This window comes from Cervus canadensis, chromosome 26 (genome assembly GCF_019320065.1).
Source record: "Cervus canadensis isolate Bull #8, Minnesota chromosome 26, ASM1932006v1, whole genome shotgun sequence".
Taxonomy (NCBI): domain Eukaryota; kingdom Metazoa; phylum Chordata; class Mammalia; order Artiodactyla; family Cervidae; genus Cervus; species Cervus canadensis.
In genome coordinates this window covers 20727175-20745532 of record NC_057411.1, presented here as the reverse complement: position 1 = coordinate 20745532, position 18358 = coordinate 20727175, and the positions used below count along the sequence as shown (strand labels likewise).

Below are 18358 nucleotides of genomic sequence, written 5' to 3'. Positions count from 1 at the left end.
TCTTCTTTTTCATTTTGCATCTATTAAACTGAACACTTAACATTTTTTTTTTTTTTTAGAAAACATCTTCACTAGAGTTACTTGAATAATATCCTAAGTGAATTTGAAATACAAAATTAAGTGTCAAACGTCCTTCTTCACTTAGGAAACATGTTGTGAAAACCAGGCCATCTGCTGAGATGCTACAGTTACATTTGGCCCTCAGAAAGTGTTTGTCTGCTTGCTTTAGCACCCTGCTGGATTACAAGCCCACAAAACAAGTTCACCTTGATCTTTCCCTTTAAATACAAAGCATCTCAGGGACAAAATTTGACATAAATATAAACCTGTGACGTTACCAGCCAGAGAAGGCTGAAATAAAATAGGACTCCAAGTGCAGTTACAATAAAACATCAGAAGTGCCAGAACACAAGTTTTGAAGCTGTCTCAGCCATAAAGGATGGCAAACTCTCCTGAACAGAACGAAAACCACTGTTCAGCCATCAACAGCAGCATCCCATTAACGCTGGGCAGCCTCCCCACCCTGACGCTATCTGGGAAGATCCGAGTAACAGTTACTTTCTTCCTTTTTCTACTCTCCACAATTTTCAACACTTCTTTCTTGTTGAAACTTCAGAATTGGACTCAAAGGAAAGAGAACAGGAAAAAACTCTCGAGAATGAAGGTACTTTTAAAACATTTGACTTTAGCCAACCTGCTGGAGACTCTGATTGTCATGCCACTGGATGGAATGTGGAACATTACTGTTCAATGGTATGCTGGAGAGCTCCTTTGCAAAGTCCTCAGCTATCTGAAGCTTTTCTCCATGTATGCCCCCGCCTTCATGATGGTGGTGATCAGTCTGGACCGCTCCCTGGCCATCACCAGGCCTCTAGCAGTGAAAAGCAACAGCAAACTTGGACAGTTCATGATTGGCTTGGCCTGGCTCCTCAGTAGCATCTTTGCTGGACCACAGGTAAACCAATATTGCAAACTTTTTATGGAGATACAGATTTCCTATCTAAATCTGAATGAAAGTGTTGTCAAAGGTAGTATTGTATTTTCTCTAGGAACTTGGGCTCTGGAAGTCAGAGTGTGGAATTTAATCATAACTCTGCCCTGTTACCTTTGGCAAATGTCTTAACCTTTCTGGGTTTCAGGTCTTGCATTTATAAAACGGAGGTAATGTCTACTTAATGCACCTTTGTAATGATTAAACGGATAATTTGTTAAGTTTTCTATCATACTCTCTGGTACACAGTAAATGCTCCCTCAAAATGAAGCTATTCTCAAATTTGAACTCATCCTCATTTAATTCTTCCATCTACATTTTCTTTTACTCTGGTTGACATGGTAAATTGGGAGAATCTTTAGGAACAATAAAATTTGCATAGGTAAAAAGTATGCATAACTTGTTTTATTTGGAACTTCTTGAGTCTTCTGTCATTGCAGCATAGAGAGAACTAGCCTCAATTAGTATGTTCTGCAGTTTGCAGCTGGGTGGGATTGAATAAAGAGGAAATGTGAGGCATCTTAGACTTTTGGATATTTGAACATTTCCCTGAGGTTGACTTGAGCTTTTTCTGGTGGTAGATGAGACTATAACAGGCTGTTAGCAAAACTCTATGACTATTGGTGCAGGCAAGGCCCTCTCCTTCAGAAAGCAGGTAGACCTCCAGACTGTCTTCATCAGAGGCACCCCGGTTGATGGATCTTCAGAATCTGCCTCTTCAACAGTCAAATCTCTGAAGAAGATGACACGTTCTTGAAAATGGCAAAGATGAACAAGTTGTCTCTATGTGTGTGAATGTGCCCTGTGATGAATCCAGGGTACAAGGATGTGTCAAGAAGTCGGAGTTTACCATGATCCTCCAAAAACTTGTCACTAAAAATAGAAATTTATCTAGAGATTCTAAACTAGCCAGCTGGCGTAAAAACAAACAAACAAACAACAACAAAATAAACAAGAGCTGCCACACAAGATGCACTAAATAGTTCAAGACACTAGAAAGTTAGATAACTATGTTTCCCCAGTTCCTCACTTAACATTTTTTGTATATCAGTGTGTGTTTTATGGCAGAAAAAAACCAAAATGTTTTGATTTCCCTGAGAAAAGTATATTAAAATTATTCTCACAGTGACTGCATATACAAGAATTAATTTAGCAAATATGTCACTTAAATGAGGTTACTTAGCAAAGGTTTATGCTCTGAAATTTTCCACTTTATTTCTTTGAACTATGAGTGATGTGTATTTGTGTATTCTTCAATTTTCTTAGAGAAGATAAACACAGGTTGGGCTCCTAACACTGAACCAGGTACTGATGAGACAGGGAGAAAATGTCATTCAGTTATAGAAATGAAACCTATACAAAATGAATACAACTATGTACAAAAAAGTTTTCAAGCCTATGACCAGTGTAAGAAGAGAGAGAGATGAATTATTAGAGTTAAAATGGTGAAGGAAGGGTAAAAGTAGGATAAACTGAGTTTTTAAAGATGAATGTATTTGAATGGAAAAAATAAGCCAAGGATCACATGTATTTTTCAGCAAAAGTTGTAAAGTGATTAATTTCAAAGGAGACCTGTTTGGCTGAAGTGACAGATTGACAATAGCAGGAAATTAGATTTCAAGGTTGCTGCCTTTCCTATGACCTCATGGCGCACTGATTCTTTGTCAGAAAACACTGTAATTATGTGCTTGTTTGTCTTTGCCATTATGATATGTGCTGCTACAATAGTGAAAACTGTTGTGTTCCATTTAATTCATATTCACAATACCTAATGAGACACCCAACAAAAATATAAATTTAAAATGTTTGGATACTCTGGTTCCTCTTCAGATCAAATAAACCTTTCACCTTTTACTAAAATGAAAACAAAGTTTGGATAGATGAATCAATGAATGGAGGTGGAATGGATGTATATAACAGAAGATAGCTGGGGGAAATTCTGAGAAAAATGTGGAAGCCATATAACTTTCATGAGCCTTATGCAAGTATTAAAGTGATTTTTTTGTTTTTGTTTATTTTCAGTTTTCTGAGAAACTGTCTGTATACATCACCATGTAGGTTTTTTTTTTCATTTTTTTTAATGTATTTTTATTAGTTGGAGGCTAATTACTTTACAATATTGTAGTGGTTTTTGTCATACATTGACATGAATCAGCCGTGGATTTACATGTATTCCCCATCCCAATCCCCCAATGTGTACAGCATGATAGCTTGATTTACACATAATGTGAAATGATTAGCACAATAGTTTTAGCTAACTCCTTACATCATCTCATATTGACACAATGAAAAGAAAAGAAAAAAATTTTCTTTCCTTGTGATGAGCACTCTTAGGATTTACTCTAACAACTTTTCTAAACATCATACATCAGTGTTAACTGTGGCCATCATGTTGTACATTATTAAAATGATGTACATAAGAAAATTTACATATGAGTCACAGAATATGGTAGACATGACGTTATTTCATTTTGTAAAACAAATGACTCATCCTTGCTTTCAGCAGCACTTTAAATTGATAAAGCACTTTGCTGAAGTTTCCTGAAAGACCTCACATTCATAATCTTACTTGGTATTTACATTGACTCTGTGAGGTACATAAAAGCTACACTATTATCCCCATTTCACATAAAAAAGACCATTCAAAGAGAGCCTTTGGAATCAATGTCCTTCAAACCTTCTTGACAGAAATGGAAAGAAAGAAATACACACTACATAAAGACTTAATCGATGTCTCATAGACCTATAATTGAGAAAAGTTTTCATAAAATAAATACTCTATTCTGTTCCATTTCATTTTTTATTACTGATTACAACCAACTGATGGGTACAACCCGCAGTCTGAAAAGTATTCACTTAAAAGGATTAATTGTTTGCCCAATGCCACTTGACCTGTTGAACTTCTGTCTTTTTGTTAAGTCCAGTTTATCTTTTTATTATAGCTCTCTGCTCTTTGTCTCTGAATAAAAGAGGCTTCAACCCTGTGACTAATGTTATGTGTGTGTGATGGGGAAGACAAGAGACAGGAAAGGCTTTTGATTTGAAGGCTGTGTGACAAAGTGGGTACAGCTCACGCTTCACCGCGCTCCACAAAGCCCATTGACAAAAGCACATCCTGTCGCGGCTAATTTAAAAGGAGTTTGAAAGGATGACTTTTAATTTTCATCCTTTGGTTGCTATTGTTCAGTTGCTCAGTTGTGTTCAACTCCTTGCAACCCCATGAACTGCAGCACACCAGACTTCCCTGTCCTTCACCAACTCCCGGAGCTTGCTCAAACTCATGTCCATTGAGTCAGTGATGCCATCCAACCATCTCATCCTCTGTCATCCCCTTCTCCTCCTGCCTTCGATCTTTCCCAGCATCAAGGTCTTTTCTAATGAGTCAGCTCTTCCCATCTGGTGGCCAAAGTATTGGAGTTTCAGCTTCAGCATTGGTCCTTCTAATGAATATTCAGGATTGATGTCCTTTAAGATTGGATTCATCCTTTGGTATATACATGTATATATATATAATCATCACTTGATTAATTCATGCTAGGTTGGAAAAAAGAAAAAAAAACTAACAAGCTAGTTGTCATGTTCCCAGGAACCTGAGAATTTATGACATTTTGCTAGAGTTCAGAATGACCAACTTTCAAACTGACCACCTTGCTTTTCCACCTTGCTGATCACCTCAAAGTTCTGTGATGATTTGGGGATATATTTTCAGAACTTTCAGTGTACTGTGACCAAAATTTTATACTTTTGCTTGTAATTGAATTTTATTTAAAATGAAATGCTGTATGGAGCTTCAATAAATGAAACAGATATAAGTGGAGTTGCTCTGGTCAAATGGGGATAAGGGAGCCCCAGTCCTCTGTTTGACCATTCACCAGCTCCAGTCCTAGTCTCTGAAGACCTCAGATATCCCTGGAAGTCTGAAAGGCAGTGGGATTTAAACAAAGCTGGTTTTAAATCTCAGTGCTTGTTTATAATAGCCAGGACATGGAAGCAACCTAGATGCCCATCAGGAGATGAATGGATAAGGAAGCTGTGGTACATATACACCATGGAATATTACTCAGCCATTAAAAAGAATTCATCTGAATCAGTTCTAATGAGATGGATGAAACTGGAGCCTATTATACAGAGTGAAGTAAGCCAGAAAGATAAAGAACATTACAGCATACTAACACATATATATGGAATTTAGAAAGGTGGTAACGATAACCCTATATGCAAAACAGAAAAAGAGACACAGATGTACAGAACAGACTTTTGGACTCTGTGGGAGAAGGCGAGGGTGGGATGTTTCAACAGAACAGCATCGAAACATATATATTATCTAGGGTGAAACAGATCACCAGCCCAGGTTGGATGCATGAGACCAGTGCTCAGGCCTGGTGCACAGGGAAGACCCAGAGGGATTGGGTGGAGAGGGAGGTGGGAGGGGGGATCGGGATGGGGAACACATGTAAATCCATGGCTGATTCATGTCAATGTATGACAAAACCCACTACAATATTGTAAAGTAATTAGCCTCCAACTAATAAAAATAAATGGAAAAAAATAAATAAATAAATCTCAGTGCTGTCTCTTACCAGCTATCTGAGTAAATTACTTAACCAAGTTTAAAAGGGTAATTGTAAAAAGTGCTATAAAGAGTAAGATATACACAATCACATATAAGACTTCAAGGATAAAGTTAAAAACGCATTACTATTCATTCCTTCCCCTTTTCCTACCTTAATTACTTCCTTCATAATAGGATTTTTGAAGTCAGGAGAAAAAAGTATTAGGGAAATATGAATATGAAAATAAAATAATTATTTAAGAAACAGCAAACAAAATTGCTTATGTAAAGATTGCTTCATATTTCTCAAAATTATGACATTTATTCTGACTGATAAGTAAATTTGGCCAATGTCCTCCCTAGTCACTAAGCTGTATTATTCACTCTAAAAGCTTTATATGCCAGAGCATAATGATTCAAGTCTTGGAGGTACTGTTTCTAAAAGTAGGATAAAAAAGGAAGAAAAGTAGGAAGGGAGAGGAAGGCAAGGCAAGACAGCCAACAGGACTTGAAAGGATATCTGACTTAAGACTTTCTGTGGTTAGGCCAGTAGGTGCACGTTAAGGAGAAAACATTTCCTGAATTTGGTGTGTCCATAAACAATTAAAATACGCAAGGTTTCTGATGACAGCCATCTAAGACCACAAGAATTCCAGAGCAGCAGATTATTTGCAGAGAGAGTTCACATCACTAGTTTCTCTGTGCTACTAGGGACAATTATATGTTGACAGCTTTTTAATTCTGTAGGTAACCCAGGCCTGCAGAGAAAATGCAGTCACCCTCGATATCCCCAGGGGATTTTTTCCTAGACATCCTCCTTCCCCACCATGGCGGCCTCAGATAAGAAATTTCCCAGATGCTTAAGTCCCTCCTAAAAAATACAGTATAGTATTTGCCTGTAACCTATGTACACCCTCCTATATACTTTGAATCATCTCTAGATTGCTTATAATATACAATACAATGTAAATGCTCTGCAAATAATTGTAAATACAATGTAATATTATATAGACAGTTGCTGGAGCTTTCCAAGTTCAAGTCTTGCTCTTCGGAACTTTCTAAGAAAAATTTCCTGAATATTTTTCCATCTGCAGTTGGTTGACTCTGCAGATGTGGAACCCACAGATTTGGAGGCTCTGTCGTATATGAGTATTCCTTTATGCTTTGGTGTGAAGATGTGTGGTCTGAATAAATGTGGAGGCTTGCCTGTTACACACAGAATTTACAATGCTGGCAGGCTCTTCCGAACTTGACAGGCAGCTTGTTCATGCTCTGTCCATGCTGTCCTTTCAATCATGTCTGACTCTTTGCGACCCCATGGACTGTAGCCCGCCAGGCTCCCCTGTCCATGGAATTCTCCAAGCCAGAATACTGGAGTGGGTTGCCATGCCCTCCTCCAGGGGATCTTCCTGACCCAGGGATCGAACTGGCATTTCTTATGTCTCCTGCATTGGCAGGAGTATTCTTTACCACTAGCGCCACCTGGGAAGACCCACAAGCAGCTTAAATTCAATAAATACTCATTACACGTGTACAATATGCCAAAAATGTTACTGGAACATAGTAATAGCATACTAGTAGCAGAAATAACAATAATGGTGATAATGATTTTGATAAATAATATTCAGTACATAAATATCTGCCAGGAATTGTGTTAAACACTTCTGTGTTGCTTTTTGTTTTTTTGTTTGTCTCTGGTCATGCTGCGCACCTTGAAGGATCTCAGTTCCCCTAGCAGGATTGAATTCAGGCCTCAGCAGTGAAAGCCTAGAATCCTAACCACCAGGATTTCCAACCCACTTGGAAAATTACATGAATAGAAGAGCCTGGTAGGCTATAGTCCATGTGGTCACAAAGAGTTGGGCACGACTGAGCTACTGAGCATGCATGTATATCATTATATCACTATGTGCAATACTGTCTCTTTTTTCCTGTAAGAGGCTAGAGAAGGAAAAGGCAGGAAAATCTTAAGGTGAGAATAAATAGTCAAGTGAAAAATATGGCATAAATTTATAAATATGCAAACATATGCAATATATATTTATAAATTCTGTGCCTCAAAAAAATTTTCATAATGGCTATGATTTATATAGTGCTAACTGTGGGCCAGGCATTACTCTAGGTGCTTTGCAAGTATTCACTTGTTAATTGTCATGACAGTCCTAGAGTTAAATACTATGTATATCTCCCTAGCCCACCAGGTTCCTCTGTCCATGGAATTTTCCAGGCAAGAATACTGGAGTGGGAAGCCATTCTCTTCTCTAGGGCATCTTTCCAACCCGGGAATCGAGCCCGGGTTTCCTACTTTGCAGACGGATTCTTTACTGTCTTAGCCACCAGGAAATCCCAAGACGAACCTAAAGCACAACATCTGAAGATAATCACCTTTGGAAGGATTAAGTCATGATGTCACTAGTACGGGGTAAAGCAAAGGTTAAAAATTATATGCTAAGAGGAATAGCATCTGCAAGGGACTGCAAAGGTGGAGAACAGGCTGCTATTGTTTAGGGCAAAATAAAGGAAACACTGATGAGAACCAGGGCCAGGCATGAGAGAGGAGAAACAAAGAAATTTTTAAAATAACATCCAAGTATGAAAGAATCACCGGAAGTAAAGTGTATCCCTATTTTAACCATTCAAATGAACATGGTCTTGGAGTTGAAAATAAACTGAATGAAGCCTAAAACAAATTAGTTTGTGGGTGAGTAAAATTCTGAATTTTCATAACACTATAACTCCCCTTCAGAACTTGTCACAGTGTATTGAGAATTACAGTTGTCACATACATGGGGTATCTCCCCTAAGAAATATTTAATTCTTTGATAGCACGATATATTTAGTTCATCTTTCATGACAGAGTGTACCTAGTATAGTTTTATGACCAAGGAGTTGCTTTAAAAACAAGCATTCATTACATAAAGATGAAAACCAAATTCAAATCATAGTACTATAACGTCCTTTTTATTGAAAGATTCATCATTATAACTTAAAAATATGAACTATTAAAGTGAAAATGTGACCCAGTGCAGAGCAGAAAATCAAATTCAGATTATCTGGTTCCAAGGCTGACTAGGGAGGTGGAAAGAAAAAAGGATTTTTAAGAATTAGAAGACTCTCAGGGTCTATGTGGAAAAACCCTTCCAAAGATTTCAATTCACAACACCTGTTGGGTCAAATTCAAAACTCAACTTTATATAAGGTCAGTTTGCAAAGAATTATGGAAAACTGAAAGGGTCACTTTGTAACATGGGAAAAACTGACCTGGATCATAAAATAGAATTAGCTGAACTTGCTTTTCTTGACTTTAAGATCGATAATATGATCACTCGGAGAAAGCAATGGCACCCCACTCCAGTGCTCTTGCCTGGAAAATCCCATGGACGGAGGAGCCTGGTGGGCTGCAGTCCATGGGGTCACGAAGAGTCGGACACGACTGAGCGACTTCACTTTCACTTTTCACTTTCATGCATTGGAGAAGGAAATGGCAACCCACTCCAGTGTTCTTGCCTGGAGAATCCCAGGGACGGGGGAGCCTGGTGGGCTGCGGTCTATGGGGTCACATAGAGTAGGACACGACTGAAGCGACTTAGCAGCAGCGGCAGCATGATCATTGGGCGCCCTCTAGTGGATTAACTTAAAATTCTTGTTTGCCCTTGAAGCTGAAAAGATCAGAAACTGAAAATCAGCATTTTAATTACAAATAAAAGAAATAGGCTTGTATTTTATATTATACGTACTTAGATCTTATTATATCTGTATTTATTTTGTTTATTATATTTTATATTTATTAAAGTTTTTCTACTCTACAAGCAAAGAGGAAAAACTATTTTTTTAAGGTATACTCTTTCCACTCTGCCACTCCCAAAAGGAAAGAAATTCTGAGTTTATTAAATTAACTAAATGTAATTTAAGTTTACTTATTCAATCAACAACTAAATAAAATGAATTCTTTCCCTCACTTGCTTAAAACTTCAAAAAAAATCTTGCAAACATTTTTGCTTGAATTAACTTGTTATCATTTTTAAAGCTCTTGGGCACTCTTATCTCTTCATTTTAACGATGTTTCAAGGTAAAATGAAGTTTTTCAGTAGAAAATTTTTGAAATTATGAGGTAAGAAGTGTGCTTGACAAATTGGGAAAGAATGAATGAATGTCGACTACAACTTGTTTGTGAAAACCACTTGCATTGTTTCCTTAATTGTTGATTCAACTAGTTCTTTTTTTAATATAATTTCACACTTAGGGAAAGGTTGCAAGACTCATACAAAGATTTCTAGGGTACTTTTCCCTCAGATTCCCCAAATATTAACATTTTGCTATATTTGCTTATTTGTTTATTCTCTCTCTTGTATGCATGTTTTTACGGATTGTTTAAAAATTCAGACATGACGTCTCTCTCAATACCTCAGTGTATTTTTTCTAGCACATAAGCACAACATAAAGTATCAAAATCAGGAAATTAACATTAATACAGTACTTCTGAGTGCCAAAGAATTTATGCTTTTGAATTGTGGTGTTGGAGAAGACTCTTGAGAGTCCCTTGGACTGCAAGAAGATCAAACCAGTCAATCCTAAAGGAAATCAGTTCTGAATATTCATTGGAAGGAATGATGCTGAAGTTGAAGCTCCAATACTTTGGCCACCTGATGCGAAGATCTCCTTGGAAAAGATCCTGATTCGGGAAAAGATTGAAGGCAGGAGGAGAAGGGGACGACAGAGGATAAGATGGTTGGATGGCATCACTGACTCGATGGACATGAGTTTGAGCAAGCTCCGGGAGTTGGTGATGGACAGGGAAGCCTGGCGTGCTGCAGTCCATGGGGTTGCAAAGAGTCAGACACGAGTGACTGAACTGAATTGAACAGTACTACTGTTTAATCTATATGCCCTATTCATATCTCAGCTGTCTCAATAATATCCCCTTTAATGAAAGAAAATTCAAGATTATGTGAGAAGTTCAGTCGCCTTGTCTCTTTGCTTGCATGTTCAGTTGTGTCCAACTCTTTCTGACCCCATGGACTATAGCCTGTCAGGCTCTTCTATCCATGGAATTTTCCAGGCAAGAATACTGGAGTGGGTAGCTATTTCCTACTCCACGGGGTCTTCCCAACCCAGGGATCAAACCTGTGTCTTCTGCATTGACAGGCAGATCCTTTACCACTGAGCCACCTGGGAAGCCCTGTTGTCTCTTTAGTCTCCTTTAAAATAGAACAGTTTCTTGGTCTTTCTTTGTATTTCATGGCACTGACATTTTTGAAGAGTGCAGACCAGTTATTTTGTAGAATGCCCCTCAATTTGAGTTTGTCTGATATTTTCTTGGGGGTAGATTCAGGTTGTGCACTTGTCAACTGAAAAAAAAATCTGCGACCTAAAAGTTGAGAAATATGTTTTATTCAGTAGACTTTTGAGAACTTAAGCCGGGAAGACAGTCTCTCAGATTGCTCCCAATTCATAAGAGGCAATGGAGGAGCCAGGATTTTTTAATAGGAGGCTTCTTTGCAGCAAAAACCTGTAGTCAGAACATCAGAAGATTATCACTAATTAAAGGAAAACCATACATCTCAGGTTAATGAATGTAGTGCTTTTCTAATGACAGGAAGATGCAAGAGTTTGGGCTTATTTAAATCATTCCTTTGATACATCACCTTAACTATCTAGGGCCACGTTTCTACTTTTCTCCATCCCAAATCCACTCCTTAGGGAGCACTCCTGAGGGTAAGTGCAGTGACTAATAGCTTGATGAACACAACATCCTTTGTTTACTGATATTGTAGGTGGCATTCTTTGTCTACATCGTTGTTGTTCAGTCGCTCAGTCGTGTCCGACTCTTTGAGACCCCATGGAATGCAGCACACCAGGCTTCTCTGTCCTTCACAATCTCCCAGAGCTTGCTCAGACTCATGTCCATTGAGTCAGTGATGCCATCCAACCATCTCGTCCTCTGTCATCCCCTTCTCCTCCTGCCTTCAATCTTTCCCAGCATCAGGATCTTTTCTAATGAGTCAGTTCTTCCCATCAGGTCACCCAAGTATTGGAGCTTCAGCTTCAGCATCAGTCCTTCCAATGAATACTCAGGATTGATATCCTTTAGGATTGGACTGATTTGATTTTTAACAAAAACATCAAAGGGGTGACTCTGAATTCTTCTTCATGCTTTCTAGAAGGAAGCAGATGCTGTCAATCTGTCCCATTATTGGCAATGTTAGCTTAATTATTTGGTTATTTCTCTACTGTAAAGTTATTATTTTACCGTTTATAATGCAATGCATTCTACAGGTAGATACTTTGAGATGACATAAATAAATTACTTTCCTCAAACTTACACCCATATTTTTACCATTCATTGGTGATTCTTGCCTGAATCAATTACTATTACAGTGATTACAAAATTGTAATCACTACTTCCATTGTTTCTTTTACATCTACTAGCTGACTTCCTATAGTAAAGAGATTTTTCCTTTTTCCGTGTATTTGTTATTGTTGTTTTGTCATTTACATCAGCATGGAGTCATGGTTTCTTTCTTTATTTGAACTCTTATTCTTTTCTATCACGGTTTGTTTGTTTGTTTTCATGCTTAAACTATCCCAGATTTGGCCAATGGGAGCTCTTTTAAGCTGGTACCTAAAATTGTTTCACATGCTCCACCACTCTCTGGGCATTTCCAGACTTTTTGGCACAGCATCTGTTCCAACGACTTATTGTGCTTTGATTGCCCCAGCCTTGGGATTACGCACTTCGCCAATGAGCTCTGATTCCTTTTGGTAGAGAATGATACTGAAAATAAATCTGGGTGTTGGAGAGCAGGGTATGCTCACTGCTACTTAGATGACATTGTAGATGTCTTAGATGTAAGTCTTAGATGACTTAGCCTCTCTCTACACAGAGCCAGAATAAATGTATGTACATACACACACACACCTTCAGATAGAAATTTCCCTTTCTCTTTTTTTACTACTGTACAGGACTCCATTGTGTGGCCCACAATAGTTTATTCAGCTGCTGTTCTATGAATTGGTATTTAGATTATTTTCAATGTTTTTCACTTATAAACAATGCCTCAGTGAGTAATCTTGTGCATATGTATTTTCATATAATGGAAGCAGGGGTGTATCTTCATGGTAAACTCCTGAATGTCGGATTGCTGAGTCAAAGGTAAGTACAAATGTATACTAATTATTGCCAAATTCCTCTCCTTAATGATTGTACCAATTTGCATGCCCATTAACAATGTATGAGAGTCTCTGTTTCCCTATAGCCTTGCCATGAGAGTGTGTTACTGTTTTTTTTAATTTTGCCGAATGTGATAGTGGGAAATGGCATATCAGTGTAGCTTTAATTGATTGACACTGCTCTTATCGTAAGTGAGGTTGAAAATATGTTTTTATATGCTCAAGGGTCACTGTTATACCCTTTTTTAATGAACTGTCTGTACATGTTTCTGACCATTTTAATGAGATCTTATGTTTCAAAAATAAAATTTAAATATTTATTTTGAGGGCATACTCTCAATGCCAGACAGTTTTTTGTGCTGCAGATTTAACAATAAAATCACTTGCAAAAATTTTACTCATCATAATAGCATCTGAAATTGAAATACAGAGGAGGTTTAAATCTTTGGTTAGAGATTGTTCTGCAAGGCTGAAATAATTTCGGAAGAAATTCAAAATCCTACAGATCCATTCACATTACTGAAACATATTTTAAGTAAAGATCCACTTACAACTTTTTGTAGAGAAGCCAAAAGCCAAACGTCAAGAAGCTTAGCAGTTGCTTTGGGCAACAACATGTTAGAAGATTAGTACAATACAGAAGAGAAAACTTCTGAGAAAACTTGCAAATATTGTTTGAGAATAAGCAACTTCCCTTTTTAATTTTTTAAATTTTCTCCTACAGTTATACATCTTTGGGATGATCCATTTAGCAGATGACTCTGGACAGACTGAAGGTTTCTCTCAATGTGTAACACACTGCAGTTTTCCACAGTGGTGGCATCAAGCCTTTTATAACTTTTTCACCTTCAGCTGCCTCTTCATCATCCCTCTTCTCATCATGGTGATCTGCAATGCAAAAATCATCTTCACCCTGACAAGTGTCCTTCATCAGGATCCCCACAGTACGTATTCCTCAGATTAATTGTGGGTGGACAGTTGTTAACGGCAACACTCCAACCAGAGAATTGGAGAGGCACTTGCTGTGCCAGATACTATTTTACCTGTAATAGTATTATATTGTATTGTAATAGTATTGTGATACTATTATGAGCAACTTACATACATTAATTAGCTCTTTCAATATTCAGAATCACCCCATGAGGCAATACTTTTATTATCCCCAATTTAGAGATGAGGTAATTTAATATCTCCCCATATTATAAATTTACAGCATGGAATTAAAGCTAAAAGGACAATTACTTAATTTACCCAGCAGAAGCATGGGCAAATTGTTCCTGCTGGTTCATCATAACACTCTATCAAACACCCGATGCCTAAAATATAGCAAAGTACAACTCATAATATAGTTGCCAATAGACTTGTTAAAGTTAAGCTGTTCTGTATCACATTCAAATCTCCTGTATCCACACGGTGTATCCACACACTATGCACATTTTGGTGTGTGTGTTGAGTGTGCTAAATATTATGGAACATGCAATTGACTATTTGATCTTTCACTCCACGCACATGGTTGTACCATTTTTGCTCCAGGAATCTGTTGCATTCTCAAAAACAAATGTATGAATTTTTAAAATTTTATATTGGAGTATAGTTGATTAGCAATATGGTAATAAGTCCTGATGTACAGCAAAATGATTCAGTTATACATAGACATGTATCTTTTTTTTCAAATTCTTTTCCCATTTAGGTTATTTTAGAACAGAGTAGTGTTCCCTGTGCAATACAATAATCCCTTGTTGTATTCCTTGTTGTAATACAACAATTCCTTGTTGTATTCATCCCTTGAATAAATACCTTTTTCCGTCCCCTCACGTTCAGTCTGTGGTGGTGGTTGCCAAGTCTTATCTGACTCTTTTGTCATCTGTATGTATCCCTAGATCTGAAGGGTGTCTCTTGTAGACAGCATATATATGGGTCTTGTTTTGGTATCCACTCAGCCAGTCTATGTCTTTTGGTTGGACTGTTTAATCTGTTTACACTTAGGATAATTATAGACATGAATGTTCCTATTGCCATTTTGTTCATATTTGGGGGGTTTGTTTTGTAAATTTTTTCCTTCCCTTCCTATTTTGTTGTCTTCTCTTGTGATTGATGACTTTCAGTTCAGTTCAGTCACTCAGTCATGTCCGACTCTTTGGGACCCCATGGACTGCAGCACATCAGGCTTCCCTGTTCATCACCAACTCCTGGAGCTTGCTCAAATTCATGTCCATCATGTTAGTTATGCCATCCAACCATCTCATCTCATCTCATCTCATCCTCATCTCATCTCATCCAACACTTTTCCTCCTGTCTTCAATCTTTCCCAGCATCAGGGTTTTTTTCAATGAGTCAGTTCTTCGCATCAGGTGGCCAAAATATTGGAGCTTCAGTTTCAGCATCAGTCCTTCCAATGAATATTTAGGACTGATTTAAGACTCACTTTAGTATTGAGTTTGGATTCCTTTTTCTTTTTTGTGTGTGTTATCTATTGTATATTTTTGGTTTGTGGTTACCATGAGGTTCTGATATAGCAGCCTATATATAAACAAGACTTTTAAGTTGCAGGTCTTTTAATTTCAAATGCCTTTCCAGTATCTTGCATTTATGCTCTCCTCACAGTTAATGGTTTTGATATCGTATTTGTCTACAGATGATTCCCTACCTTTATTGTATGTTTGCCTTCACCAGTAAGCATTTCCATTCATAATTTTCTTGTTTCTAGTTGTGACCTTTTCTTCTCCCCCTGGAGAACTTCTTTTAGCATCTGCTCCAGAGCTGGTCTTGTGGTGCTGAATTCAACTAGCTTTTGCTTGTCTGTGAAGCTTTTGATTTCTCTATCGAATCTGAATGAGAGCCTTGCTGAGCAGAGTACTTTTGGTTATGGGTTCCTTCTTTTCATCACTTTAAATACAGTAAATCCTCTATATACAAACCAAGTTGTGGACTTTCAAAGATATGAGTGTGCCTTCACACATCCAATCACATAAGTTAGTTCATGAGTTTAGTGTGTGAAAATGGCAGCCTTCCAGAGGACTAATGAGTCCTTGAACTCACTGTGCTAATTGGACTAATGAGTACCAACGAGTACTCCCCAGAACTACCACAGTCAGTGTCCCTGTCCTCACAGTGAGTCACAACCACCCCCTGCCTCCTCAGGAGACCCTCCAATACTAGCAGGCAAACCTAACTCAGTGTCTTATGAGGTCCCCATTTTTAACCTGGGTCCTAGTACTCACAAGACTTTGTGTGTGCCCTCCAATAGAGGAGTTTCTGTTTCCTCCAGTCCTGTTTAACTCCTAAGATCAAACCCTGATGATCTTCAAGGACAGATTCTCTGGGGGCTCCTCCTATTGCCAGACCCCCAGGCTGGGGATCTTGATGTGGGACTCAGAACATTCACTCCTGTGGGAGAGTTTCTGTGGTCTAATTATTATTTTACAGTTTGTGGGTTACCCACCTGGTGTGTATGGAATTCGATTTTATCACTATTGCACCCCTCCTGGAGAAGGCAATGGCACCCCACTCCAGTACTCTTGCCTGGAAAATCCCATGGACGGAGGAGCCTGGTGGGCTGCAGTCCATGGGGTCACGAAGAGTCGGACACGACTGAGCGACTTCACTTTCACTTTTCACCTTCATGCATTGGATAAGGAAATGGTAACCCACTCCAATGTACTCTTGCCTGGAGAATTCCAGGGACGGGGGAGCCTGGTGGGCTGCCGTCTATGGGGTCGCACAGAGTCAGATACGACTGAAGCGACTTAGCAGCAGCAGCACCCCTCCTACCATCTCATTGTGTCTCCTTCTTTATCTTTGGATGTAGGGTATCTTCTTTGGTAGGTTCCAGTGGTTTTTTGTTGTTGTTGATGGTTGTTCAGCAGTTAGTTTTGATTTTGCTGTTTCTATAAGAAGAGGTGAGCTAATGTCCTTCAACTCCTCCATTGTGTATTATTCCTTAAATGTCCTTAATGCTGACTAGGATTCTGACACCAATCCAGTGCACGTGTTTCTTGCCTGCACCAAGCTTACATCACCTCCTATGATGGCAACAGGGCTTCCTGCTTGGTCAGTCAGGAAAGGTGAAAAGTTATAAATTTATAAAATAAATGTTGCTCTGTTGGCATAACAACCAAAAGGGAGATAATTAAATTCAGTTCAACCTCAGTCTACTCTCTTAAATTTATATTTGAAGAATTTGAGTAACCTCATATTTCAAATCCTTACTAGTTTGATGGAAAATTAATTTTAAGAGCATTACTATCTTTAATATTTCTATTTATTATGTAGCAGAGTGGAAAACTTGAAATATAAACATGCTTTGCAAGCATGTGTCTTGTCGTCGTTCAGTCGTGACCCCATGGACTGTAGCCTACGAGGTTCCTCCGCCCATGGGATTTTCCAGGCAAGAGTACTGGAGTGGGTTGCCATTTCCTTCTCCAGGGGATCTTCCCGACCCAGGGATCGAACCCAGGTCTCCTGCATTGCAGGCAGACGCTTTACCCTCTAAGCCACCAGGGAACCCATTGTCATTATTAAAAATACTAGCAATTTGCCTCCATTATATTCACCAGGTTGAATTACTACTCTCTCTTCCTATTTCTCTATTTTGGCTTTGTAATAAAACTGATCATTAAAAACACCTTCTATTTTCTCTGTTTAAAAGAACTACAACTGAATCAGTCCAAGAACAATATACCACGAGCTCGGCTGAGGACCCTAAAGATGACGGTTGCATTTGCCACTTCGTTTACTGTCTGCTGGACGCCCTATTATGTACTTGGAATTTGGTATTGGTTTGATCCTGACATGGTAAACAGGGTGTCAGATCCAGTAAACCACTTCTTCTTTCTCTTTGCTTTTTTAAATCCATGCTTTGATCCACTTATATATGGATATTTCTCTCTATAATTGTTAGACTGCATAGAAAGTCAAAGAAAGGCAAAGTGATGAATTTCCCCTTTTGGGAATGAGAAACACAAAGCATATTATGACATATTTACACATAAATAAAGCAGAGTTTAATGTAATATTACGCTTCTTCCTTTAGAAATCACAGAAACTCAATTACAAGGAAAAGATTTTTTCACGAAAAATAATGAAATATTTTCACTTAATCACGCATTTCTGATTTAATCTCTTTGCTTTCTGAACTCCTATAACACATTATATGGATTTTTTAGTCACTTTATTCTTGTATAATAATATATAAATATTTAAAATAGCCACGGCCTAAGGCAAACAAATGCCAAAAATTAACACTGAGAAACACAGATCTTTTACTGCAAAGGGGCTTAGCAACAATTACAATCTTATGCTAAGATAATAAATACATAAAGCACAGATAGTATTTCCCCTGCTCATATGATCAGTTTTTCCTCCTGTGGGTTAAGAAAAATTGCAATGAATCTAATTTTTTCCTTGGCTTCAAAAGCATTCTGACATTTGGGGTATTCAGCAACCAACCCACTGTCCACTCCTTCAACTTGACAAGACTTATAGTTTTCCTTCATCCCATTCTTCACCTGGTACAGGTTGTGAAGTACCTCCATATAAAAGGGAGTTTCAGAGGGGTTCAGATTTGGACTGGGGGATAGAACATTCCTGTCAGCTATGTGGTCTATGGAGTTTGTGGTAATTAAGTGCAGTAATAACAACATTGT

The 18358-nt window shown here is 38.2% G+C and overlaps 1 protein-coding gene across 2 annotated transcripts; it reads left to right on the top strand.

Annotated features, from left to right (window-relative positions):
- The first annotated feature begins 363 nt into the window (after positions 1-363).
- On the top strand, positions 364-17869 carry GNRHR (gonadotropin releasing hormone receptor). 2 transcript variants are annotated; one of them, XM_043448258.1, is made up of 3 exons: positions 364-955; positions 13438-13657; positions 17362-17869. In XM_043448258.1, exons 1-3 carry the CDS (start codon positions 440-442, stop codon positions 17604-17606), a joined length of 981 nt encoding a protein of 326 aa, XP_043304193.1. In that variant the 5' UTR covers positions 364-439; the 3' UTR covers positions 17607-17869. The 2 variants fall into 2 exon arrangements, with proteins under 2 accessions (XP_043304193.1, XP_043304194.1); XM_043448259.1 differs by having other exon boundaries at positions 440-955; positions 13566-13657; positions 17362-17602.
- The last annotated feature ends 489 nt before the right edge of the window (positions 17870-18358 follow it).

Bases quoted from the DNA above. Each gene is read 5' to 3' on its own strand.
- GNRHR (XM_043448258.1), top strand. From the start codon at position 440: ATGGCAAACTCTCCTGAACAGAACGAAAACCACTGTTCAGCCATCAAC. The intron at 956-13,437 runs GTAAACCAATAT...TTTCTCCTACAG, and splicing joins GCATCTTTGCTGGACCACAG to TTATACATCTTTGGGATGAT. The intron at 13,658-17,361 runs GTACGTATTCCT...TCTGTTTAAAAG, and splicing joins CCTTCATCAGGATCCCCACA to AACTACAACTGAATCAGTCC.